The 27,867-nt window shown below is 44.6% G+C and overlaps 1 protein-coding gene across 3 annotated transcripts in view; it reads right to left on the reverse strand.

Moving 5' to 3' along the window:
* GXYLT1 (glucoside xylosyltransferase 1) overlaps positions 1 to 26,393 on the reverse strand; it is a 52,084-nt gene extending 25,691 nt beyond the window's left edge. For 2 of the 3 annotated variants that reach the window (XM_075274298.1, XM_075274296.1), the window contains exons 1-2: positions 26,176 to 26,393; positions 9,831 to 9,923 (exon numbers count right to left, since the gene is read on the reverse strand). In XM_075274298.1, coding sequence (XP_075130399.1) covers positions 9,831 to 9,923; positions 26,176 to 26,339 — 257 coding nt within the window. In that variant the 5' untranslated portion in view covers positions 26,340 to 26,393. The remainder of the gene's footprint in view (positions 1 to 9,830; positions 9,924 to 26,175) is intronic. The other variant, XM_075274297.1, reaches the window with a different exon arrangement.
* Between the last annotated feature and the right edge of the window lie 1,474 nt (positions 26,394 to 27,867).

The following is a 27,867-nucleotide window of genomic DNA, read 5'->3' on the forward strand; positions in this document are numbered from 1 at the left end:
TAACAAATTTCCTAGAGATTTTCATGAAAGTCATTAGATAACCCTTTATCATATACACTTTTTAATGTAGTTAGGATTTTTTTTTTTTTTTTAATTTCTGTGACATACTATAAATCTTACAATTGATTAAATGAATTTATACTGCATGTGGGAAATTTCTTATATGCAAGTACATCTAGTAATAAACATTAGGAAACTATGAAACATAAGGTCTCAAAATGGAGTGAGTGACTGGGGTTCCTCTTTTTGTCTTGAAACTTTGGAGGGAACCATTTGTGCCAATTTCTTATGGATTTTGTTTTAGGGTGGCCAAAATGATGTTACCTTAGTTCTGCAGGTCACGAAGATTATAGCAATGCCAAGTTTATATGGCTTTTGTTATCGGTCTAGTGTTCACCATATGGGAAAAATATTTTTATATATTTGTAGTTCGGGAAACTGTGGACATAGGGACTCCTGATGTGAGTTTTACTTTTTTTTTATGACCTAGATAAAGAGGGGGATTTGAAATATTATATTTTTTTACTCAATGAATTTTAACTTTTTACTTTCTTACTTTTAGATCCCCAAGACGTTTTGGGCCCCAGGAGGGCTGATCGCTAGTACAATATACAGCAATATACTAAATCAGTCTTTAACCCCTTAGAGACACAGCCCAAAAGTGACTTAAGGACCAGGCCTCTTTTTTCAAATCTGACATGTGTCACTTTAAATGGCGATAACTTTGAGACGCTTTAACTTACACAAGTGATTCTGAGATTGTTTTTTCGTAACACATTGTACTTCATGTCAGTAGTAAATTTTCGTTGATATGTTTTGTCTTTAATTATGAAAAAATAGGAAATTTGGTGAAAATTTTGAAAAAAATGCAGTTTTCAAACTTTGAAATTGCAAGCCTTTGAAATAGAAAGTCATACTACCCGAATTTTTTCATAAATATAATTAACCATGTCTCTGATTTATGTAGCAATCAAATTTTAAGCACCCTTTCATTTTTTTCAGATATTATAAGGCTTACAAGTCAAGCAGTAATTTTCCAAATTTTCAAGAAAATTTCCAAAACACATTTTTCAAGGGACCAGTTCAGTTCTGAAGGGAACTTGAAAGGCCTCTCTAATAAAACCCCCCAAAAGTCACCCCATTCTAAAAACTGCACTCCTGAAAGAATCTAAAACAGCAGTTAGAAAGTTTCTTAACCCTTTCAGCATTTCACAACAATTAAAACAAAATGGAGGTCAAATTTACATTTTTCAATTTCTGTCACTAATATATTCATTTAGCCCTAGAATTTACACATTTACTAAGGTTTAAAGGAGAAACTGCACCCCACATTTTGTTACACAATTTCTCCCGAACACGACAATACCCCATATGTGCTGGTACCCTAATGTACGGGCACACGGTCGCTCTCAGAGCGGATGGAGCACTAATTGGATTTTGTAGGCCAGATTTTGCTAGAATATTTTTCAGGCGCCATGCCCCGATTGCAAAGCCCCCAAGGTGCCAAAACAGTGGAAAACCCCAAAATGTCACCCCATTTTGGAAACTAGACCCCTCAAGGAATTTATCAAGGGGTATAGTGAGCACTTGGACCCTACAGGTGTTTCACAGATTTTTTTACCATTGAGATGTGAAAATGAAAAATTACTTTTTTTATAATAAAATGTCACTGTAGCCCCAAATTTTTCATCTTCACAAAGGGTTAAAGGAGAAACTGCACCCCACATTTTGTTACACAATTTCTCCTGAACACGACAATACCCCGTATGTGCTGGTACCCTAATGTACGGGCACACGGTCGCTCTCAGAACGGATGGAGCGCTAATTGGATTTTGTAGGCCAGATTTTACTAGAATACTTTTCAGGCACCATGTCCCTTTTGCAGAGCCCCCAATGTGCCAAAACAGTGGAAACCCCCAAAATGTCACCCCATTTTGGAAACTATACCCCTCAAGGAATTTACCAAGGGGTTTAGTGAGCCCTTTGACCCTACAGGAGTGTAACAGAATTGGCCCAACAAAAGGAAAAGTGACATTTTTTGCTATAAAATGTAGCTTTAACCCCAAATTATGCATTTCCACAAGGGGTTAAAAAAGAAAATGCACCCCACAAATTGTCAAGCACTTTGCCCCAACTACAGAAATGCCCCACATGTGGATGTAAAGTGATGTATGGGCACACTGTAAAGTCCAGAGCTGAAGGATCGCTATTGGGATTTTGGAGGGCAAATTTAGCTGAAATCTGTTTCAGGCACCATGTTGCATTTGGAGAGCCCCTGAAGTGCTAGAACAGTGGAAACCCCCTCCCCCCCCAAACGACCCCATTTTGAAAACTAGACCCCTCAAGGAATTTATCAAGGGGTTTAGTGAGCACTTGGACCCTACAGGTGTTTCACAGATTTTTTTACCATTGAGATGTGAAAATGAAAAATTACTTTTTTTTCCAATAAATCGTCCATTTAGCGCCATATTTTTAATTTTTGCAAGTAGTTAGAGAATTAAGAGCCCCCCACAGTTTGTTACACAATTTCCCCTGAACACGGCAATACCCCATATGGGATCATAATCTGCTGTATGGGTACATGTTGGGGCTCAGAATGGAAAGAGCGCTATTTGGATTTTGGAGGGCATATATTGCTGGAATAGTTTTGAGGTGCCATGTCGCATTTGCTGAGCCCCTAAAGTATCAATACAATAGAAACCCCTCAAAAGTGACCCCATTTTAGAAACTACACCCGTCAAGGAATGTATCAAGTGGTATTATGATTTTGAGACTAAAAATGCTTCCCAAAAATTGAAATTTTTAAAGAAATATGCCATTTTGGTATCCAATGCATTGCACCCACTTTGTGTTGTCAGAGACCTGCACTTCCCGTGGGCCTTCCCGAGGGGCAAAAAAATTATATATGTGGGTATAAACTGCTGCTTGGGCGCACAGCAGGGCTCAGAAGGGAAGGAGCACTGCGCTTTTTAGCTTTTGGGGTACAGATTTAGAGGGACTTCCTGGGCGCCATGTTGTTTTTGCAGAGCCCTGGAGGTGCCAGTAAACTGGAATTCCCCAAGAAGTGACCCCATTTTGTAGGGGAAATTTTAGAGTCTCTGCAAAAGTGCCATGGCATCCAAAAACCAAACCGTCTAAGTCTGTGCTCCAAAAACCAAATAACCTTCTTCCCTTCTGTGTCTGGCTGGGCCCTAATATCAGTTTATACCCACATATGACATTACGTACGTTATCCGGGGTACACCAGTGTCATATATGTGCCCTAATATCAGTTTATACTCACATATGACATTACCCCGGTTACACCAGTGTCATACATGTGGCATAAACTGCAGTTTGGGCACACAGCAGGGGGCAGAAGGGAAGGAGCGCGATGCGGCTTTTGGAGTACAGATTCAGATGTTTGGTATCTAGACGCCATGTCATGTTTGTAGAGCCTGTAAGGTACCAGAAAAGTGGATTCCCCAAAGAAGTGACCGCAGTTTGAAAACTGCACCCCTAAAAGAATTTATCAGGGGGTGTAGTGAGTATTAGTATCCCGGACGTGACTGCACAGCGGATGGCAAAGAGGGAATATATAAGCGGTGCGGAGGACATTGCAGACACTAAATTCCCTACTGTACCCCCAGTAGCTCCTATGATTGGGGGAGTCACACTGGGGTCACTTTGGGGGTCACTTCTGGTATATTTTCCCTCATAAGCTGTAAATATAGGGTGTCCCCTGATATTCGCTTGCACAGCTTATACATTCCCTGCCTGCCGCACCCAGTTGTGTTCTAATGATTTGGCGATTTGGCGTGATTTTGTCTTCACATTGGTAGAGGCTATATTTTCTTTATTTTTCTGCTGACGTGGCCATATAAGGGCTTGTTGTTTGCGGGATGCGATGTATTTTGTAATGACACCATCTTGGGGTGCCTAAAACTTACTGATTACATTTTATTAACTCTTTTTTTGCTGGATTTAAAAGAGAAAAAAATCAATTCTGGTATTGAGTTTTACCTTTTACATTTTTCGCCATGCAGCGTACAGTATAAGTAACATGTGACCTTTATTCTGCGGGTTGGTACGGTTACGGCGATACCTCATTTATGTTATTTTTTTATGCGATACTAAGTCTGCAGAACAAAAACACATTTGGGGACATAAATCAGTGATTTTTGCATCGCCATCTTCTGAGAGGCGTAACATTTTTATTTTTCGCTTGACAGTGTTGGTTGAGGGCTTATTTTTTGCGGGACAACCTGTGCATTTTATTGGTACTATTTTGGGGTGCATATGACTTTTTGATCACTTTTTATAGCACATTTTGTAAGGTGAGATGGCGAAAAATCACTACTTCCGGCGGGTTTTTTCCGTTATTTTTTACCGCCGTTCAATGTGTACATTAAATAGTTTCAGTTTTGTTGTACAGGTTGTTACGGACGCGACAATACCAAATATGTATTGTTTTTATTAATTTTTTGTGTTTTTTTTACATAATTCATTTTTTATAGAAAAAAGGGATTTTTGGGACTTTATAACTTTATTAATTGTTTTCAAATACTTTTTTTTTTTTTTTTACACTTTTTTTTTTTTTACTTGTTCTTGTGTCCCTATGGGACACATGGATCAGTGAAGATTGCATCACTGATTCTCTACTCTAGACTGAGACACAGGCTGCAGTGACAGCCTGCACGTGTCTCACTCTAGACACAGGAAGTGAGCTGTGCGGACGGGACAGCTCACTTCCAGAAGACGCCGGGAGCACCAGGTAAGTAAGTGAGTGCTCAGGACTGTCTGGGGTCACTAACCAGACCCCAGACTACGTATTACAGATACCGGCACCCCCCGATCTCGGTCCGGGGGGTGCCGGCGGGGGGGGGAGAGATCGCGGCACCCTTTGTTTGCGGTGGTCATGTTTGACCATCGCAATCAAAGGGTTAAAACCTCCGATCGGTAAAAGTACCGACCGGAGGTTATGGAAAAGGGTGATAGCTGTCAGTAACAGCTATCACTCAGTTCCGATTCCGCCCGCTCAGCTAGTGAGCGGGCGGAATCACCATGACGTAATATTACTTCATGGTGCGCGAAGTACCTCGCGTCCATGACGTAATAGTACGTCAAAGGTCGCTAAGGGGTTAAAAGAACTACTGTATATGGAGAATGCCCTTCAATGGGCTCCCAGCTGTCAAGACAACAGCTGCCAGTATATAAAGTTCCAACATTGTAGTAGTACAGTGGTTGGACCTTTCGCCACCTCCAAGTCCAACACTTTACACTGATTAATGGGTACAGCTCCACTGATACCAGCACCATTGGATTCATCTCTCTAGCCCCCACCGTACCTGAGCAATCACTGTTGCCAGTTTTGGTTGGGCCAGATATCCTAATTACTGTATGCTCTGCACTATCAGAAGGGCAGTGTCAGACAGCATTTAAGGGGTGCGATTCTGAGCTCTGACACTGGCTGAATCTGACTGGAGCTCTGAATTATGTCTCCTGCCTGACACTGGCCTTCTGACATTACAGAGCTTAAATGTCATATCAGGCACCAAAATTAACAGTACTGATTGCTTAAGAATGGTTGAGGCTACAGAAAAAATTCCAACTGAGGTGGAAACATAGGAGCCATGCCTATTAGCAGATGCTATGAAATTGAATTGGTGGATGTGGCAAAAGATCCTCCCCACCTCCATTAACTTCAGTTCTCAGCATCTGTTAAAAGGCGTAGCTCTACTGTTTACCAGCACAGTTGGTATTTTTTGTCTAGGCTCCTCCATTCTCAGGCAATCAGTGTTGTCAGCTGGGCAGTGTAAGTTAGAAGCAGGAAAAGGGGCATGATTTACAGCTCCAGTCAGAGGTGGACAGAGTCAGAGCTCACTATCACACCCCTTCCCTGATTCTTCCTGACACCACCCACATGACAGCACAGAGCCTAAATAGCATATCAGGCACCAAAACTAACTGCACTGATTGCTTGGGAACAGTGAGGGCTAGAGAAAAAATTCCAACTGTGCCAGATTCAGTGGTCTTCTTAAAAGGGGTTATCCAGCTTCAAAAGAACTGCAAATACATCCAAAGCAGTGCTAAATACTCACTGGAGCCCATGTGCTCCCTTTGATTTCCTCTATTTTACTTGCCGCTCCTTGTATCACTGTTATTTACAAGCAGTGAATCTATGGACATTATCCATGATTCATCTGCCAGCTCTCACTCATTATGTACCCCTCTCTTCTCCACTCTCCCTCAGGGCCTGTTTTTTGTCAGTGTCTGTCTTGTGTCTTACTGTAGTATCACTCTCCCCCACATATCATACCTGTAATTGGTTATAGATCTGCCTGAGACATAACTCCATTATAAGTTTTGCAAAAATCCAACATTCTATCTGGGTGTATTTTTTTTTTTGTCAAGGAGTATATCTGGATTCTATTGGCTTTTTTTTTACATCATTATTTAGATAAAAAGAAATATCTAAGCTGGAGTCCATTTCTGATCAGCTTTTGAAGCATTTTTCCTATTATTCTCCTTAAGCTAAAAGCCCATAACTCTGTAGGCAGAGAGGCTGAGCTGCTGGTTTCCTTATTATAACTCTGTGACAGAAGCCCCTCTATTCATCAAGAACTAACAGCAGTTTCTGCAATAACTAGTGTAGCACAGTCTATACAATTTCATCATACTGATGATGCCTGTCACGGTGACGCACAGATTCATGAAGAGACAAATCATCAAAACATGATTCATAATTCCTAGGCGTGTCTCATATACTATATGGACTAAAATATCAGGACACTTACACATTATATCTACAGGAGCTTTTATGAATCCATGCATTCTAAATCCAGAAGCTTAAGTATGGAGTTGGTCTCCCCATTGCAGTTAAAGGAAACCAGTTAAGGACACTAAACCACACAGAGGTCTTTAAGGATCCATGGTTTAGTGTTCCAAATAGCCCTTTTTTCACTGTACATGGTCCCAATTAAAAATATAAGTTTTTAGATATATTTACCTAGAGATAGTTCTGAAGACACTCTGGTGGTCCTGGAACCTGTACAGCAGGGGAACGACACCTCATCTTCATGGTCCAGCACATGCGCAGGGTGCACTACCCCAGCTTCAGTAAACCACCACATGGGTGCTGCAAGTAGCAGAAGCTGGGTACGTATAGATTTATTCATTATTATGTTAGGATTGTGATGTTTCTCCAGAGAGACCTGTGTGTGGTTTGGTGCTCCACTAATTTATTACAAGTTCCCTTTAAAACATTTTCCACTCTTCTAAAAAGACTTTCAACAAGATTTTGGGATTGCGTCTGTGGGAATTTTTACCCATTTATCCAGAAGAGCATTTGTGAGGTCACACAGTAATGTTGGATGAGAGTGCCTGGCCTTGCAAGCTCCGTTCTATCAGGTTAAGGTCAGGGCTTTCTGGAGAACTGTCAAGTTCTTCTGGATCAAAAACCCACCCATCCAAGTATAAGGCACAGTCATACTAGAACAGAAAATGGCCTTCCTCAAACTGTTTCATGCAATACAGTTGTCTGAGGAGTTTAATTTACTTCCTCTGTGGTTTATTCATTCATTTTTTTTATCCCAGATCGCTCGCTCTACCGTTTTCACAGGTGGCTTTACTATAGTCTGACAGCCTCCATAGCACCGTGAAACTTTAGAAAAGGTAGGAGGACGGGCAACCCAGAGGTAGGGTTCTGGTTCTGTTCCTGTGACTCAGTGTTACAACCAGTCCAGAACCCTCAGGTCCAGGCTGAATAAATCAAGTAACACTAAAGCAAGTCACACTAAACTCCTCGGTCAAAATCCTTTTAGAGGTGTGTCCTAACACATTTCTCCATAGAACGTATACAGACATACCACGAGACCCATGCCTCTCACCAAGCAAGATTGTCTAGGAACTTGCACAGTACGCAATTTAAACGGAAAGTGGAGCTCAACAAAAACTTTTGTTTTTAATGTAGTGTCCCTTTGGTAAGACAATATGGAGTGTCCCTTTGGTGGTAAGAAAGATTTGGCAGAAACTGACCAACTTCTGAAGCTCTTCTCATCTAACTCTCACATGTAAGCTATGTAGTGCTGAAATATGGCCACAAGATGGCAGTAAGTTTAGTTAAAGCGTAACTAAACTTCTCCATTGTGATCTGTCTCCTGCTTCATATTGTGTACGGAGTATGGACATGTATGAAGAGAAAATGAAGGTGGGGAGGATCACTTCAAAGTTATATCTTGGACAATATAAATCATAGAAACTTGCTTTAAAGCCAGTTGCACACAACCGGCTGCGATGAATGAACAGTATGGGCGACCACGGGAGAGACATGAATGTCATCCATGTGCCGCACATGCTTCCTCCCCTTTCATTTGATGAATAGGTGCTGTGAAAGCAGGGCTGCAAAATCAGACAATAGCATCTGTTTCATACTTTGTGGCCCGGACTGTCAGCCCGCTGACGTGGACCGTGTGAATCAAAGTCATGTGTACGAGTCCATAGAAATGGATAAGTCAGTGTGCTATCCGTGAAAAATCATACGGTTGTGTGCAAGGGGGCTTAGTATATTAAAAAGCGAAGATTCTCTTCTTATCAGATATAAAGCATGAGGTACTACCTATATGATTTCCAGAGATATCACTAGTAGAGATGAGCGAGTACTATTCAAAAAGGCAGTTTCATATAGCACGCACCCATAGGAATGAATGGATGTGTCCATATGGGTGCGTGCTATTCGAAACTGCCATTTTGAATAGTACTCGCTCATCTCTAATCACTAGTTAAAAACAGTCAGGATTAGGATATTTGTATGCAGCTGCATAGAAATATCCCAATCCCGACTATGTTTTCAACTTGTGATATCTCTAAAAGTCTTCCTTATATAACTGCACCCATTACATAATTTATTAATGACACAAATGCTGCCAGAAAGTCAAATGTTGTCTGAAAGCTTTTTACTTTCTGACTTGTTCTAAGGATAGTTCATCAGTATGCAAGTTCTTGAAAAACTTTTTAAATCTCAAAGTTATGTTTACATGGCAAAAAAATAAAATAATTAAAAAGAAAAAAAAAAAAAAGTATGCATCGGAGGGAAAAAAATTAAATAATGTAGTACCCACACCAAAAATCTAAGGGTGAACCTTGCAGATTTAAACTTCAGTGGGCTAGCACGTTGATAAGCACATTCAATAAAGCATTGAAAATGTAAGAAAATGGGGCAAGGCTTTTTGCTAGAAAAAAAAAAGTTCAAATAAACACTAAAAATTCCAATATGGATAATGGAAAGCAATAAACATGGTTGTAAATGGCACAACTGGAGTATTTATAAAAATAAATAAATCACATAAGGGAATGTTTCAAAATGAGTTTTACCATCTCAACAAGTGCTGGCACACAGCTAGAATAAGATGGGTGTCGTGTAAAAAAAAAAAAAAAGGTTTCATTGCAGAATGATAAAAAGGGGTCGCTAACATCTGTCAACTTGAGATCCATTAGACCACTAAAATAGGGAAATTTGTAGGCTAGGCGCTCTCTATATAAGCTAGAGCCTACATACACTTCTTGTATGCTTTTTTGATCAGGAGGAACATAGCAGAAACAAATATGCCAAATGCAAAAATAAAAATGCTACTGATCATCTGAATCTCCCCGACCAACGTACTGAGTTGGTCCATGTTTCCAAACAAGGTAATACCTTTAAATATAAACATCTATAACGAAAGATTACAGAAACTGGGGTAGAAACCCACCAAATAAGGTTAGATTCAAGTAGACCACTATATATCACTCCCACCTACAATCTCATAGGCAGCAATCTATCCCTTTAACAAATCTATAAAGACAAGTCCTACCTAAAAGCAGCTTCCCAAAAGCAGTCTTTTCCACAAACACCAGGGGGCAGCATCCAATAGGGATTCCAGAAAGAGACAGAGAAATTCTTACACCTGACAGAATGAGATACAAAAGTTTCCAGCTATTAGAGAGCTGTCATTTTGGAAATAAAAAGTTATAACTCAAGAGTGTTAAAATTCATGTACGGATCTGCAGCACATCAGAATGCAAATCCGCAGCAGAAATCCAAGAGTGAGCCAGGACTGTGGAGTAAGAACCCGAGGCAAAGATGCTTTGCGGGGAGCAGGAGTCAAAAAAGACATAAAAGGTAATGACTGCAGCTTCAAAATAAAAGGATTAACCTCTTAAGGTAGTTTGGGCGGTAATGCTCAGCATATTTTTTATTTTTTTTAAGGACACAGCTATAGGAGGGCTCATTTTTAGCTAAATAAGTTGTACTCATTTGCCTTCATTGTGAGAAACATGAGAGTTTTTATTAGCTTTTATTAATGTTTTTGGTGGGTCTTTGTGATCCCCCCCCCCCCCCATAGCATGATGTATGTGATCTGTATGCAGCCTCCAGGCACCAGAAGTTACAGCAATGAACGGGGAGTGAGTGCAGCTGATTCTATCCATGTAATAGGTGCAGGGTTGCAACCCCATCCACTGTATAGTGGTGGTTCCAGGAAATTGCTGCAGTTGCACACTTTTTTTCTCTAGCCCTTCATTGAACTATCAGTTTCAGCACCCAGTATATTAATTAGGATTTCTATAATCAGGTAGGTGGTTCTAGATTGGAGCAGATAGACTGGGACCACCCACCCTATGGTAGGGTGTGTAACTTGCATATTTGGTGCTAAAATTAAGAGCACTGATTGCTCAGGAACAGCGGGAGTTAGAGAAAAGACATCTAAGGGGGCATTCACACGGAGTATTACGGCACTGATTATGGCACGATGACTCGCGTAAGGATCAGCACTGCAAAACAGAACCCCATTGAATTTAATTTAATCTCCCCTTTACTTCTTTTAGCAGTGAAACCAAACATAAGCACCCACATAAATCACTGAACCACCTTCTGTCCCTGTCCATTTTGCTTCTCCTAGCTGCTGGGGACATCTCTCCTAACCCCGACCCTCCTTCCTTCACTAACTCTTTTTCCTGCACACATAGAAGGCCTACAAACCTCATCAATGTTTACCGTTTTCCTTCCCCTCATCTCTCCCCTGTCTCTTTTAACTGTTCTCTCTGGAACACCCGCTCAGTGTGTAACAAACTAGAATATATTAATGACTTAATCCTTAGGAAATCCCTCAGCCTGCTCGCCCTTCCTGAAACTTGGATCCAGCAGTCAGAAACGGCCTCCCCTGCTGCTCTGTCTCATGGTGGCCTACATTTCTCACATACCTCTAGGACTGACAACAAGCAGGGTGCTGGGGTAGGCTTACTTCCGTCACCACAGTGCATTTTTCAGTCCATTCCACCGGTACCCTCACTCACATTCTCCTCATTTGAAGTCCATGCTATCAGACTTTTTCGCCCACTCTCCTTACGGGTAGCTGTGATCTACCGTCCACCTGGCTCACCCTACCAATTTTTGGACCACTTTGCTTCTTGGCTTCCCCACTTTTCTCCAGTGACATTCCTACCCTTATCATGGGTGACTTTAACATCCCTATTGACACCCCTCGCTCCCCAGCTGCCTCACAGTTTCTCTCAATAACCACTTATTTTGGTCCTTCACAATGTTCTTCTTCTGCCACACATGTAGATGGCAACACAATTGATCTTGTCTTCCATCGACTCCTCACAGTTTCTAAATTTACTAACTCTTCTCTGCCGCTCTCTGATCATAACCTTCTATCTCTCACCATCAGTGCTCTCTCCCCTTCACAAGACATGCCTACCCATCACACATATAGGAATTTGCATGCTATCGACACCCAGCACCTCTCAGAAACTCTACAGTCCTCTCTGTCCCCCATCTCTTCAATCTCCTGTCCCAATCTGGCCACCAGTCACTATAATGAAACCCTTAAAAATGCATTGGATGAGGTGTCTCCCCCCCTCCACTCGTACAGCCCCACATAGGAGGCAGCAACCCTGGCACACGCCACAGACACAATATCTTCAGCGGTGCTCTAGGTCTGCCGAACGTCTCTGGAGAAAATCACATTCACCTTCAGATTTCCTCCACTTCAAATTTATGCTTAAAACATATACAGTCCTATGAAAAAGTTTGGGCACCCCTATTAATCTTAATCATTTTTAGTTCTAAATATTTTGGTGTTTGCAACAGCCATTTCAGTTTGATATATCTAATAACTGATGGACACAGTAATATTTCAGGATTGAAATGAGGTTTATTGTACTAACAGAAAATGTGCAATATGCATTAAACCAAAATTTGACCGGTGCAAAAGTATGGGCACCTCAACAGAAAAGTGACATTAATATTTAGTAGATCCTCCTTTTGCAAAGATAACAGCCTCTAGTCGCTTCCTGTAGCTTTTAATCAGTTCCTGGATCCTGGATAAAGGTATTTTGGACAAACAATTCAAGTTCAGTTAAGTTAGATGGTCGCCGAGCATGGACAGCCCGCTTCAAATCATCCTACAGATGTTCAATGATATTCAGGTCTGGGGACTGGGATGGCCATTCCAGAACATTGTAATTGTTCCTCTGCATGAATGCCTGAGGATTTGGAGCGGTGTTTTGGATCATTGTCTTGCTGAAATATCCATCCCCGGCGTAACTTCAACTTCGTCACTGATTCTTGAACATTATTCTCAAGAATCTGCTGATACTGAGTGGAATCCATGCGACTCTCAACTTTAACAAGATTCCCGATGCCGGCATTGGCCACACAGGCCCAAAGCATGATGGAACCTCCACCAAATTTTACAGTGGGTAGCATGTGTTTTTCTTGGAATGCTGTTTCTTTTTGGACGCCATGCATAACGCCTTTTTTTATAACCAAACAACTCAATTTTTGTTTCCAAAATGAAGCTGCCTTGTCCAAATGTGCTTTTTCATACCTCAGGCAACTCTATTTGTGGCGTACGTGCAGAAACGGCTTCTTTCTCATCACTCTCCCATACAGCTTCTATTTGTGCAAAGTGCGCTGTATAGTTGACCGATGCACAGTGACACCATCTGCAGCAAGATGATGCTGCAGCTCTTTGGAGGTGGTCTGTGGATTGTCCTTGACTGTTCTCACCATTCTTCTTCTCTGTCTTTCTGATATTTTTCTTGGCCTGCCACTTCTGGGCTTAACAAGAACTGTCCCTGTGCTCTTCCATTTCCTTACTATGTTCCTCACAGTGGAAACTGACAGGTTAAATCTCTGAGACAACGTTTTGTATCCTTCCCCTGAACAACTATGTTGAACAATCTTTGTTTTCAGATCATTTGAGAGTTGTTTTGAGTAGCCCATGATGCCACTCTTCAGAGGAGATTCAAATAGGAGATCAACTTGCAATTGGCCACCTTAAATACCTTTTCTTATGATTGGATACATCTGGCTATGAAGTTCAAAGCTCACTGAGGTTACAAAACCAATTTTGTGCTTCAGTAAGTCAGTAAAAAGTAGTTAGGGGAATTCAAATCAATAAAATGATAAGGGTGCCCATACTTTTGCATCGGTCAAATTTTGGTTTAATGCATATTGCACATTTTCTGTTAGTACAATAAACCTCATTTCAATCCTGAAATATTACTGTGTCCATCAGTTATTAGATATATCAAACTGAAATGGCTGTTGCAAACACCAAAATATTTAGAACAAAAAATGATTAAGATTAATAGGGGTGCCCAAACTTTTTCATAGGACTGTAGTTCTGCCCTTTACCTCGCCAAACAAGACTATTTCACCGCCCTCATCTCTTCTCTCTCCAGCAACTCTAAAAGGCTTTTTGAAACTTTTCACTCCTTACTCACACCCAAGGTGCAGACGCCATTCACAGACCTTAGTGCCGATGACCTGGCCACTTATTTCCATGATAAAATTGATAAGATCCGTCAGGAAATAACTGCCCAAGCCCCAGGTGGCATTGATTCCCACACCTACCATAGTACTGATCCCCTCACCAACCACACTTCAAACTGTCCATTCTCATCTTTTGAACCCGTTACAGAAGAGGAAGTCTCCTAGCTACTTTCCTCATCTCGCCCTACAACCTGCAGTAGCGACCCCTTCCCCTCACACCTTCTCCAATCTCTGTCGCCTGCTGTCACTACTTACCTTACTAAAATATTTAACCTCTCTCTCTCTTCTGAAATCTTCCCATACTCCTTCAAGCATGCTATTATAACTACACTATTGAAAAAACCCTCCCTGGACCCATCCTGTGCTGCTAACTATCGACCCGTCTCTTAACCTCCCCTTCATCTCTAAACTCTTGGAACGCCTGGTCTATTCTCATTTAATCCGCTATCTCTCTGTTAACTCTCTGCTTGACCCCTTACAATCTGGTTTCCGCGCTCTGCACTCTACTGAAACGGCTCTCACAAAAGTTTCCAATGATCTCCTAATGGCTAAATCCAATGGTGACTTCTCTCTTCTTATTCTTCTGGACCTCTATGCAGCTTTTGACACTGTTGGCCATCAACTTCTCATTATGCTCCGCTCAGTCAGCCTCAACGACAATGTCTCTCTGTTTACTGCCCAACCCGTGCTCTCCGCTCACTCAATGACCTAACACTTACATCCTCTATTATCAGAACCTCCGACGCTCGTATACAAGACTTCTCTCGAGTTGCACCACTTCTCTGGAATGCTCTACCCCGGACAATCAGATTAACTCCCAATTTCTACAGTTTCAAACGCAAACTAAAGACACATCTTTTCAGACAGGCCTATCACAATTTCTAACCTAAACCCTTTCGTACTAAAATTAGAATCCCCAAAATTTAACCCTCCTCTGTCCCCACTCCCACATTTCCCCACATGATATGATGCCATCTCAGGCTAACTTTATAGGTCCAAGCTCCATCCACATGTTAAAGGACACCACTAGTGATGGCTCAAAGTTTTAAGTTTGTGTAATGACAGTAACCTCTATTGCAAAATTGTCTGACCATTGTATAAGCAATGCCGCCCTTGCTACCTCGTGTCATCCCCTCTACCTCGTAGATTGTAAGCTCTTGCGAGCAGGGCCCTCAGTCCCATTGTGTGAAATGACTTTCTTTGTAATGCATCTTTCTGTCTGTATTTGAACCCTACAAATTGTACAGCGCTGCAGAATATGTTGGCGCTATATAAATAAAATTTATTATTATTAATGGGTTCTATTTAACGCGTGTAACACATTAAAATCAATGGGTTAAAAAGCCTCCCATTGATTTCAATGGGTTACGCCCGTTAAATGGAACCCATTGAACTCAATGGGATTCTGTTTTGCAGCGCTGATTCTTACGCGAGTTATCGTGCCAGAATCAGCACCGCATTACTCTATGTGAATGCCCCCTAACTGTGCCAGAGTCAGGGATACAAAGAATTGGAGGAAATGGTGAAAGGTCATCTTTACTTAATTCTCTATTTATTTGCACATAATAGTGAAGTTGAATTTAGATTCCCACATGATCAATCACCACTTTCTGGCATAGATTGATGTTTATTGTCCACTGCTTAGGGTTATGATTTGTAGCCCAACTTCAGCTTGTTGGTCATGCATGCTCAGTTCCGGCACAAAAAGTCCCAAGAGGGAGCACAATAAATGAAATGCATAAGTAGGTAGAGATTTGTTCTTCGGCTAGGGGAATTCAGAAGGAGCAGAACAGCTTAGTATGGAATAGAAGTCAGCCCTGGAATATAGGAACTGTAGTCTGTCACCTACATAGACTGATGCGGCTGCTAATAACACTGTATAGCCTTCCTTCAAGTTTTTTGTCTATGCTGGAATACCCCTTTAAGGTAAAAATTAGAGATGAGCGAACACTAAAATGTTCGAGGTTCGAAATTCAATTCGAACAGCCGCTCACTGTTCGAGTGTTCGAACGGGTTTCGAACCCCATTATAGTCTATGGGGAACAGATACTCGTTAAGGGGGAAACCCAAATCCGTGTCTGGAGGGTCACCAAGTCCACTATGACACCCCAGGAAATGATACCAACACCCTGGATTGACACTGGGACAGCAGGGGAAGCATGTCTGGGGGCATAAAAGTCACTTTATTTCATGGAAATCCCTGTCAGCTTGCGATTTTCGCAAGCTAACTTTTCCCCATAGGAATGCATTGGCCAGCGCTGATTGGCCAGAGTACGGAATTCGACCAATCAGTGCTGGCTCTGCTGGAGGAGGCGGAGTCTAAGATCGCTCCACACCAGTCTCCATTCAGGTCCGACCTTAGACTCCGCCTCCTCCGGCAGAGCAAGCGCTGATTGGCCGAAGGCTGGCCAATGCATTCCTATTGGTAGCAGTGCTGAGCCAGTTCTGCTCAACTACACCGTGTGCCGGTCAGCCCATCTGATATAGCAGAGCCGAGTGTGCACACTCGGTCATCCCATCTGATATAGCAGAGCCGAGTGTGTAATGTAGCAGAGCCGAGTGTGGATATAGGAATCCATAGGAATGTATTGGCCAGTGCTGATTGGCCAGAGTACGGAATTCGACCAATCAGCGCTGGCTCTGCTGGAGGAGGCGGAGTCTAAGATCGCTCCACACCAGTCTCCATTCAGGTCCGACCTTAGACTCCGCCTCCTCCGGCAGAGCCAGCGCTGATTGGCCGAAGGCTGGCCAATGCATTCCTATTGGTAGTAGTGCTGAGTCAGTTCTGCTCAACTACACCGTGTGCCGGTCAGCCCATCTGATATAGCAGAGCCGAGTGTGCACACTCGGCTCTGCTACATCAGATGTAGTAGAGCCGAGTGTGCACACTCGGCTCTGCTATATCAGATGGGCTGACCGTCACACTTGGCTCTGCTACATCTGATGTAGCAGACCGAGTGTGCACACTCGGCTCTGCTATATCAGATGAGCTGACCGGCACACGGTGTAGTTGAGCAGAACTGGCTCAGCACTGCTACCAATAGGAATGCATTGGCCAGCCTTCGGCCAATCAGCGCTGGCTCTGCCGGAGGAGGCGGAGTCTAAGGTCGGACCTGAATGGAGACTGGTGTGGAGCAATCTTAGACTCCGCCTCCTCCAGCAGAGCCAGCGCTGATTGGCCAGAGTACGGAATTCGACCAATCAGCGCTGGCCAATGCATACCTATGGGAAAAAGTTTATGTCACAAAAATCACAATTACACACCCGATAGAGCCCCAAAAAGTTATTTTTAATAACATTCCTACCTAAATAAAGGTTATCCCTGCCTGTACAGCTATCCCTGCCTCATAGTCACAAAGTTCACATTCTCATATGACCTGAGAATTCAGCTCATACACAGAGTCTCTCATCCAAAACTTGGTTAGTGTGAAATCAGCCGTACACTTTTTTTTTTACCAAGAGCAAGTATACTTGTATTTTCTTGTCATATATGTTGAATACAAATTGCTAAATAGATTCTTTATTCTGGTTGTCAAAAATGACTTTTACATGCTATCCCTGAATGGTTTACAAATGGTCAACATTGCCAGTACAACAGATCTTTATTTTTGAATTTTAAAGTTAAAAAAAAAAAAAAAAAAAAGAGTGTATGGGTTTCCATTACACTATACATGCCAGCTGTATCCTTCATGCATGAATTGTGAGGACATACCTGTACTCTCACATATAGAATAGAGGTAGTATAGGGTCACAGAGGTCTGCCAAGTCCAAGATGACTTGCAAACCAATGCTAGCGCCATCTAGGGGCCTTTAATATAAGCGGAAACATACTTTTGTGGCCACAAGCTGATAAAGCAATGGATAAGCATATCAGCCTGCAAGTGCAAAAAAGGGGGGGGGGAATTAATTTGCCTTCAGACTACTGGTGGACTTGCAAGCTTAAGAACAAACGCAGGAAACACAAAGTTTTAGAGGCAATATTTAAAGGGATTCTACCACTAAACATGTATTTTTTGTGCTTTAGACGTCGGAATAGCCTTTAGAAAGGCTATTCGTCTCTTACCTTTAGACGTGGTCTCCGCACCGCCGTTCCTTAGAAATACAATTTTTTTACCGGTATGCAAATGAGTTCTCTCGTGGCGATGGGAGCATCCCCACTGCTGCCAGAGAACTCTCTTCAGCGACGCCTCCATCTTCAGCTACATCCTCCCCTTCCGTCTGGGTCAGCTCCGACACCTGCGCAGTCAGCTCTGCCAGTGAGACACTAGTAGAGCCGACTGCGCAGGCGTCGGAGTTGACCCAGACGGAAGACGACGAGAGAAGGGGAGGATGCAGCTGAAGATGGAGGCGTCGCTGGAGAAAGTCCTCTGGCAGCAGTGGAGACGCCCCCATCGCTGCGAGATAACTCATTTGCATACCGGTAAAAAAACGGTATTTCTAAGGAACGGCAGCATGGAGACCACGTCTAAAGGTAAGAGACGAATAGCCTTTCTAAAGGCTATTCTGACGTCTAAAGCACAAAAAAAATACATATTTAGTGGTAGAATCCCTTTAAGGCTTCATTCACAGGACCGTGTACACAGCCAGTACACATGTTTTAGGGGCAAGCACACTGACCCATTTATTTCTAGGGCCCCATACACATGACGGTCCGTTGTATGGGGCCTTGAGTTGTGAGCAAAACTCAAGACAAGTCCTATTCCTGTTCGTTTTGCAAACTGTGCTCACTGGCCGCAATGAATGAATCATGGGCGGCACAGGGATGAGATCCATGTGCCACCTGTGGCATTCAATCACGAACATCGACATGCACACGTTCATGTGCATACCACCTGAGCTAAACACTAGAGTGAACCCAACAGAAGGAAAAGTATATAAGAACTGGCATGTTTCTTCTGCATCAAAATCTGCACGTGCAAGTCCAGCCAAAGGAGCAGAGGTGCAATAATAGTTAAAGCCCACAAACATAGGTCGTGCTATTTATGGGGGGGGGGGAAGCTAGCAGAACCCACTGAAATCAATGGGAGGCTTTTTTTTCAGCGTGGAAAATTCCTCACCATTTTCCTCCGTGTAAATGGACCCTAAACGCTACTATATGGGTTACTCTCTCTGGAATGGTAAATTCTGTTGCACAGGTTACTCTCCATGGCACAGTAAACACTACTATATGGGTTACTCTCCATGGCATGGTACATGCTGCTGCACAGGTTACTTTTCCTGGCACGGTAAATGCTGCTACATAGGCTACTCTCCCTGGCACAGCATGGGTTACTCTCCCTGGGATGGTACATGTTGCTGCACAGGTAACTCCCCCTGGCATGGTAAATGCTGCTGTATAGGTTACTCTCTGTGTCACTGTAAATATTGCTGCATAGATTACTCTCCCTGGCATAGTACGTGCTGCTGTATAGATTACTCTTCCTGGCATGGTAAATGCTGTGGTATAGATCACTCTCCCTGGCACAATACATCCTGCTGTATAGATTACTCTACCTGGCATAGTACGTGCTGCTGTACATGTGACTCTGCTGACATGGTAAATGCTGCTGTATAGATCACTCTCCCTGCACTGTACGTGCTGCTGTATAGGTTACTCTCCCTGGCATAGTACATCCTGCTGTATAGATTACTCCCCCTGGCACGGTAAATGCTGATGTATAGGTAACTCTCCCTGGCACTGTACATGCTACTGTATAGGTTACTCTCCCTGGCACAGTACGTGCTGCTGTATAGGTAACTCTCCCTGGCATGGTAAATGCTGTGGTATAGATCACTCTCCCTGGCACTGTACATGCTACTGTATAGGTTACTCTCCCTGGCACTGTACATGCTGCTGTATAGGTAACTCTCCCTGGCATGGTAAATGCTGTGGTATAGATCACTCTCCCTGGCACTGTACATGCTACTGTATAGGTTACTCTCCCTGGCACTGTACATGCTGCTGTATAGGTAACTCTCCCTGGCATGGTAAATGCTGTGGTATAGATCACTCTCCCTGGCGCTGTACATCCTGCTGTATAGGTTACTCTCCCTGGCACTGTACATGCTGCTGTATAGATTACTCTCCCTGGCACTGTACATGCTGCTGTATAGGTTACTCTCCCTGGCACTGTACATGCTGCTGTATAGATTACTCTCCCTGGCACTGTACATGCTGCTGTATAGATTACTCCCCCTGGCACGGTAAATGCTGATGTATAGGTAACTCTCCCTGGCACTGTACATCCTGCTGTATAGGTTACTCTCCCTGGCACTGTACATGCTGCTGTATAGGTTACTCTCCCTGGCACTGTACATGCTGCTGTATAGGTTACTCTCCCTGGCACTGTACATCCTGCTGTATAGGTTACTCTCCCTGCACTGTACATGCTGCTGTATAGGTTACTCTCCCTGGCACTGTACATGCTGCTGTATAGGTTACTCTCCCTGGCACTGTACATGCTGCTGTATAGGTTACTCCCCCTGGCACGGTAAATGCTGATGTATAGGTAACTCTCCCTGGCACGGTAAATGCTGATGTATAGGTAACTCTCCCTGGCACGGTAAATGCTGATGTATAGGTTACTCTCCCTGGCACTGTACATGCTACTGTATAGGTAACTCCCCCTGGCACTGTACATCCTGCTGTGTAGGTAACTCTCTTTCCCTGGCACTGTACGTGCTGCTGTATAGGTTACTCTCCCTGGCACTGTACATGCTGCTGTATAGATTACTCTCCCTGGCACAGTACATGCTGCTGTATAGGTTACTCTCCCTGGCACTGTACATGCTGCTGTATAGGTTACTCTCCCTGGCACTGTACATGCTGCTGTATAGGTAACTCTCCCTGGCACTGTACATGCTGCTGAATAGGTTACTCTCCCTGGCACTGTACATGCTGCTGTATAGGTTACTCTCCCTGGCACTGTACATGCTGCTGTATAGATTACTCTCCCTGGCACTGTACATGCTGCTGTATAGATTACTCTCCCTGGCACTGTACATGCTGCTGTATAGATTACTCTCCCTGGCACTGTACATGCTGCTGTATAGATTACTCTCCCTGGCACTGTACATGCTGCTGTATAGGTTACTCTCCCTGCACTGTACATGCTGCTGTATAGATTACTCTCCCTGGCACTGTACATGCTGCTGTATAGGTTACTCTCCCTGGCACTGTACATGCTGCTGTATAGATTACTCTCCCTGGCACTGTACATGCTGCTGTATAGGTTACTCTCCCTGGCACTGTACATGCTGCTGTATAGGTTACTCTCCCTGGCACTGTACATGCTGCTGTATAGGTTACTCTCCCTGGCACTGTACATGCTGCTGTATAGGTTACTCTCCCTGGCACTGTACATGCTGCTGTATAGGTTACTCTCCCTGGCACTGTACATGCTGCTGTATAGGTTACTCTCCCTGGCACTGTACGTGCTGCTGTATAGGTTACTCTCCCTGGCACTGTACATGCTGCTGTATAGATTACTCCCCCTGGCACTGTACATGCTGCTGTATAGATTACTCTCCATGGCACTGTAAATGCTGCTGATGCACAGGTAACTCTCCCTGGCACTGTACATGCTGCTGTATAGGTTACTCTCCCTGGCACTGTACATGCTGCTGTATAGGTTACTCTCCCTGGCACTGTACGTGCTGCTGTATAGGTTACTCTCCCTGGCACTGTACATGCTGCTGTATAGATTACTCGCCCTGGCACTGTACATGCTGCTGTATAGATTACTCTCCCTGGCACTGTACATGCTGCTGTATAGATTACTCTCCCTGGCACTGTACATGCTGCTGTATAGGTTACTCTCCCTGGCACAGTACATGCTGCTGTATAGGTTACTCTCCCTGGCACTGTACATGCTGCTGTATAGATTACTCTCCCTGGCACTGTACATCCTGCTGTATAGATTACTCTCCCTGGCACTGTACATGCTGCTGTATAGATTACTCTCCCTGGCACTGTACATGCTGCTGTATAGATTACTCTCCCTGGCACTGTACATGCTGCTGTATAGGTTACTCTCCCTGGCACTGTACATGCTGCTGTATAGATTACTCTCCCTGGCACTGTACATGCTGCTGTATAGGTTACTCTCCCTGGCACTGTACATGCTGCTGTATAGATTACTCTGCCTGGCACTGTACATGCTGCTGTATAGGTTACTCTCCCTGGCACAGTACATGCTGCTGTATAGGTTACTCTCCCTGGCACTGTACATGCTGCTGTATAGGTTACTCTCCCTGGCACTGTACATGCTGCTGTATAGGTTACTCTGCCTGGCACTGTACATGCTGCTGTATAGATTACTCTCCCTGGCACTGTACATGCTGCTGTATAGGTTACTCTCCCTGGCACTGTACATGCTGCTGTATAGGTTACTCTCCCTGGCACTGTACATGCTGCTGTATAGATTACTCTCCCTGGCACTGTACATGCTGCTGTATAGATTACTCTCCCTGGCACAGTACATGCTGCTGTATAGGTTACTCTCCCTGGCACTGTACATGCTGCTGTATAGGTTACTCTCCCTGGCACTGTACATGCTGCTGTATAGATTACTCTCCCTGGCACTGTACATGCTGCTGTATAGGTTACTCTCCCTGGCACTGTACATGCTGCTGTATAGATTACTCTCCCTGGCACTGTACATGCTGCTGTATAGGTTACTCTCCCTGGCACTGTACATGCTGCTGTATAGATTACTCTGCCTGGCACTGTACATGCTGCTGTATAGGTTACTCTCCCTGGTACAGTACATGCTGCTGTATAGGTTACTCTCCCTGGCACTGTACATGCTGCTGTATAGGTTACTCTCCCTGGCACTGTACATGCTGCTGTATAGATTACTCTCCCTGGCACTGTACATGCTGCTGTATAGGTTACTCTCCCTGGCACTGTACATGCTGCTGTATAGGTTACTCTCCCTGGTACAGTACATGCTGCTGTATAGGTTACTCTCCCTGGCACTGTACATGCTGCTGTATAGATTACTCTCCCTGGCACTGTACATGCTGCTGTATAGGTTACTCTCCCTGGCACTGTACATGCTGCTGTATAGGTTACTCTCCCTGGCACTGTACATGCTGCTGTATAGGTTACTCTCCCTGGCACTGTACATGCTGCTGTATAGGTTACTCTCCCTGCACTGTACATGCTGCTGTATAGGTTACTCTCCCTGCACTGTACATGCTGCTGTATAGGTAACTCTCCCTGGCACTGTACATGCTGCTGTATAGGTTACTCTCCCTGGCACTGTACATGCTGCTGTATAGGTTACTCTCCCTGGCACTGTACATCCTGCTGTATAGGTTACTCTCCCTGGCACTGTACATGCTGCTGTATAGGTTACTCTCCCTGGCACTGTACATGCTGCTGTATAGGTTACTCTCCCTGGCACTGTACATGCTGCTGTATAGGTTACTCTCCCTGGCACTGTACATGCTGCTGTATAGATTACTCTCCCTGCACTGTACATGCTGCTGTATAGGTTACTCTCCCTGCACTGTACATGCTGCTGTATAGGTAACTCTCCCTGGCACTGTACATGCTGCTGTATAGGTTACTCTCCCTGGCACTGTACATGCTGCTGTATAGGTTACTCTCCCTGGCACTGTACATGCTGCTGTATAGGTTACTCTCCCTGGCACTGTACATGCTGCTGTATAGGTTACTCTCCCTGGCACTGTACATGCTGCTGTATAGATTACTCTCCCTGGCACTGTACATGCTGCTGTATAGGTTACTCTCCCTGGCACTGTACATGCTGCTGTATAGGTTACTCTCCCTGGCACTGTACATGCTGCTGTATAGATTACTCTCCCTGGCACTGTACATGCTGCTGTATAGGTTACTCTCCCTGGCACTGTACATGCTGCTGTATAGGTTACTCTCCCTGGCATGGTAAATGCTGCTGTATAGGTTACTCTCCCTGGCACTGTACATGCTGCTGTATAGATTACTCTCCCTGGCACTGTACATGCTGCTGTATAGGTTACTCTCCCTGGCACTGTACATGCTGCTGTATAGGTTACTCTCCCTGGCACTGTACATGCTGCGGTATAGATTACTCTGCCTGGCACTGTACATGCTGCGGTATAGATTACTCTGCCTGGCACTGTACATGCTGCTGTATAGGTTACTCTCCCTGGCACTGTACATGCTGCTGTATAGGTTACTCTCCCTGGCACTGTACATGCTGCTGTATAGATTACTCTCCCTGGCACTGTACATGCTGCTGTATAGATTACTCTCCCTGGCACTGTACATGCTGCGGTATAGATTACTCTGCCTGGCACTGTACATGCTGCTGTATAGGTTACTCTCCCTGGCACTGTACATGCTGCTGTATAGGTTACTCTCCCTGGCACTGTACATGCTGCTGTATAGATTACTCTCCCTGCACTGTACATGCTGCTGTATAGGTTACTCTCCCTGGCACTGTACATGCTGCTGTATAGGTTACTCTCCCTGGCACTGTACATGCTGCTGTATAGGTTACTCTCCCTGGCACTGTACATGCTGCTGTATAGGTTACTCTCCCTGGCACGGTAAATGCTGCTGATGCACAGGTTACTCTCCCTGGCACTGTACATGCTGCTGTATAGGTATCTCCTTGGCACTGTACATGCTGCTGTATAGGTTACTCTCCCTGGCGCTGTACATCCTGCTGTATAGGTTACTCTCCCTGGCACTGTACATGCTGCTGTATAGGTTACTCTCCCTGGCACTGTACATGCTGCTGTATAGGTATCTCCTTGGCACTGTACATGCTGCTGTATAGGTTACTCTCCCTGGCGCTGTACATCCTGCTGTATAGGTTACTCTCCCTGGCACTGTACATGCTGCTGTATAGGTTACTCTCCCTGGCACTGTACATGCTGCTGTATAGGTATCTCCTTGGCACTGTACATGCTGCTGTATAGGTTACTCTCCCTGGCACTGTACATGCTGCTGTATAGGTTACTCTCCCTGGCATGGTAAATGCTGCTGTATAGGTTACTCTCCCTGGCGCTGTACATGCTGCTGTATAGGTTACTCTCCCTGGCACTGTACATGCTGCTGTATAGATTACTCTCCCTGGCACTGTACATGCTGCTGTATAGGTTACTCTCCCTGGCACTGTACATGCTGCTGTATAGGTTACTCTCCCTGGCACGGTAAATGCTGCTGATGCACAGGTTACTCTCCCTGGCACTGTACATGCTGCTGTATAGGTATCTCCTTGGCACTGTACATGCTGCTGTATAGGTTACTCTCCCTGGCACTGTACATCCTGCTGTATAGGTTACTCTCCCTGGCACTGTACATGCTGCTGTATAGGTTACTCTCCCTGGCACTGTACATGCTGCTGTATAGGTATCTCCTTGGCACTGTACATGCTGCTGTATAGGTTACTCTCCCTGGCGCTGTACATCCTGCTGTATAGGTTACTCTCCCTGGCACTGTACATGCTGCTGTATAGGTTACTCTCCCTGGCACTGTACATGCTGCTGTATAGGTATCTCCTTGGCACTGTACATGCTGCTGTATAGGTTACTCTCCCTGGCACTGTACATGCTGCTGTATAGGTTACTCTCCCTGGCATGGTAAATGCTGCTGTATAGGTTACTCTCCCTGGCGCTGTACATGCTGCTGTATAGGTTACTCTCCCTGGCACTGTACATGCTGCTGTATAGATTACTCTCCCTGGCACTGTACATGCTGCTGTATAGGTTACTCTCCCTGGCACTGTACATGCTGCTGTATAGGTTACTCTCCCTGGCACGGTAAATGCTGCTGATGCACAGGTTACTCTCCCTGGCACTGTACATGCTGCTGTATAGGTATCTCCTTGGCACTGTACATGCTGCTGTATAGGTTACTCTCCCTGGCACTGTACATGCTGCTGTATAGGTTACTCTCCCTGGCATGGTAAATGCTGCTGTATAGGTTACTCTCCCTGGCGCTGTACATCCTGCTGTATAGGTTACTCTCCCTGGCACTGTACATGCTGCTGTATAGGTTACTCTCCCTGGCACTGTACATGCTGCTGTATAGGTTACTCTCCCTGGCATGGTAAATGCTGCTGTATAGGTTACTCTCCCTGGCACTGTACATGCTGCTGTATAGGTATCTCCTTGGCACTGTACATGCTGCTGTATAGGTTACTCTCCCTGGCATGGTAAATGCTGCTGTATAGGTTACTCTCCCTGGCACTGTACATGCTGCTGTATAGGTTACTCTCCCTGGCATGGTAAATTCTGCTGTATAGGTTACTCTCCCTGGCACAGTGCGCTAGCTCACGTTACCATAGTAACAATCACATTAGAAGATGGCACACAAGAAGAGAGCACTCCTGCAGCGCAGGGGCCGCTGACGCCGGTCATGTGACACGCACTGTACGTACCTGTGCCGCTGATCTCTCCCAATCCCTCGCCACAATGCGGAGGAGGCGGCCGCGGGCTCTTGTGCCTCTGTGCTCCTGCTCCCTCTATGGGTAATGGCATACAGCAGAGAGCAGAAGCCACAGACCAAGCACAGCAGCACCAGCCGCGATGCCGGCCGCCTCATTCCACTGTCCCCCGGGCCGGGCCAGCTCGTCGGCCACTACAGAGCCGCTTCCTTCCGGGACCTCACTCCAAAGCCTGGATCCGGGGGCGCGGTTGGAAAACTGAGGGGCGGAGACGGGAGGGAGAAAGACATAAATAATGAGGTGTAATAGTCTTCTATACGGAAGCGCTGCGTGTGCGTGAGGCTGGCGCACAGGAGCAGACATGCGCTAAACATGGCGCAGTACTGGACCGAGCCGCCGAGAGGGACTGGCCGCGGGCACCGGAGGGTGTAGCGACTGGAGAGTCACATGAGCGGACGGTGGCACACACGACCTCCACTCTATGGCTCATAATGGGGCTGTAAGGGAAACAGCAATACGTTGTATTAGTGTCCGTGTGGGAATAGCACAACTGTGCGGCCAGTAATGATACATTGGTGGCCCTATAGCTAATGCCCTGCTGCAGCAGCCATGGACATTTATCACCTATCAAAGGACTGAGGGGAAAGGGGGTGCAGCGGCCACTAAAATATCAGGTGTTCTGCTTATGGGGTGCCAGCAGTAGGCGCCCAATGATCAAACATTTATCACCTATCTTGTGGGACATTAGCGCAATGTTTGTGAATGGGATTTTACCAAACCTATATAAAATCCATAAAATATGTAACGTGGCCGCCACTTACCATTCTGGCGTTCTCCTATGTTGTACAGAGGCAGTTGAAGCTCCAATTGCTACCTCTGCGCCCCCCTATAAGCCGCCCCCGTTCTCACAGGGTGAATTCTAGGCATGCTGGCTACACACAGAAACCTCACGCACATGAGTAGCAGATCTAATTCATTACAATGTTTGAAGTCTGTGGCTCGTTTTGTACCAAAATAAACAATCTGCATGCAATTTTTTGGTGTGGATTTTTCTATGAATTTATAAGTAAATGAAATTCATTACTCCTGTATATGTCTTGGTTTATGTGGTATTTTTTGATAGAAAAGAAATCCAATATGATGTTTTGGTCAAAAGACCTACGTCAGACAATAGCTCCCATGGGAATTGTAAAGATAGGCCATATAACTAATTGTCCTAGTTAATAGAGATGAGCGAGTACTGTTCGGATCAGCCGATCCGAACAGCACGCTCGCATAGAAATTAATGGACGTAGCCGGCACACGGGGGGTTAAGCAGCCGGCGGAAGTACCAGGTGCATCCATTCATTTCTATGGAGCGTGCTGTTCGGATCGGCTGATCCGAACAGTACTCGCTCGTCTCTACTAGTTAACCCCTTTTAAAGTAAGCCAATTTAAAGATGGTATAAAAACTTTAGGCAGTCTAGTCTTTACGATACACATACATCAGCCACTGTGATAACTGGCGCATGTTCAGACTCTAAGTCTTAACTGTAAATGTAGGTCACTGTATCCCACATAAACAGACGTTTAAACTGTTAAAGTGTGAGTTTAACATCCAGAACAAGACTGACAGTGCTCCAGACTTTTTTTTTTTTTTAAAAACGCACTACCTAGACGCCATTGGCGCTTAAACTGAAAAATGTA

This window comes from Leptodactylus fuscus, chromosome 5, assembly GCF_031893055.1.
Source record: "Leptodactylus fuscus isolate aLepFus1 chromosome 5, aLepFus1.hap2, whole genome shotgun sequence".
In the NCBI taxonomy this organism is placed as follows: Eukaryota; Metazoa; Chordata; class Amphibia; order Anura; family Leptodactylidae; genus Leptodactylus; species Leptodactylus fuscus.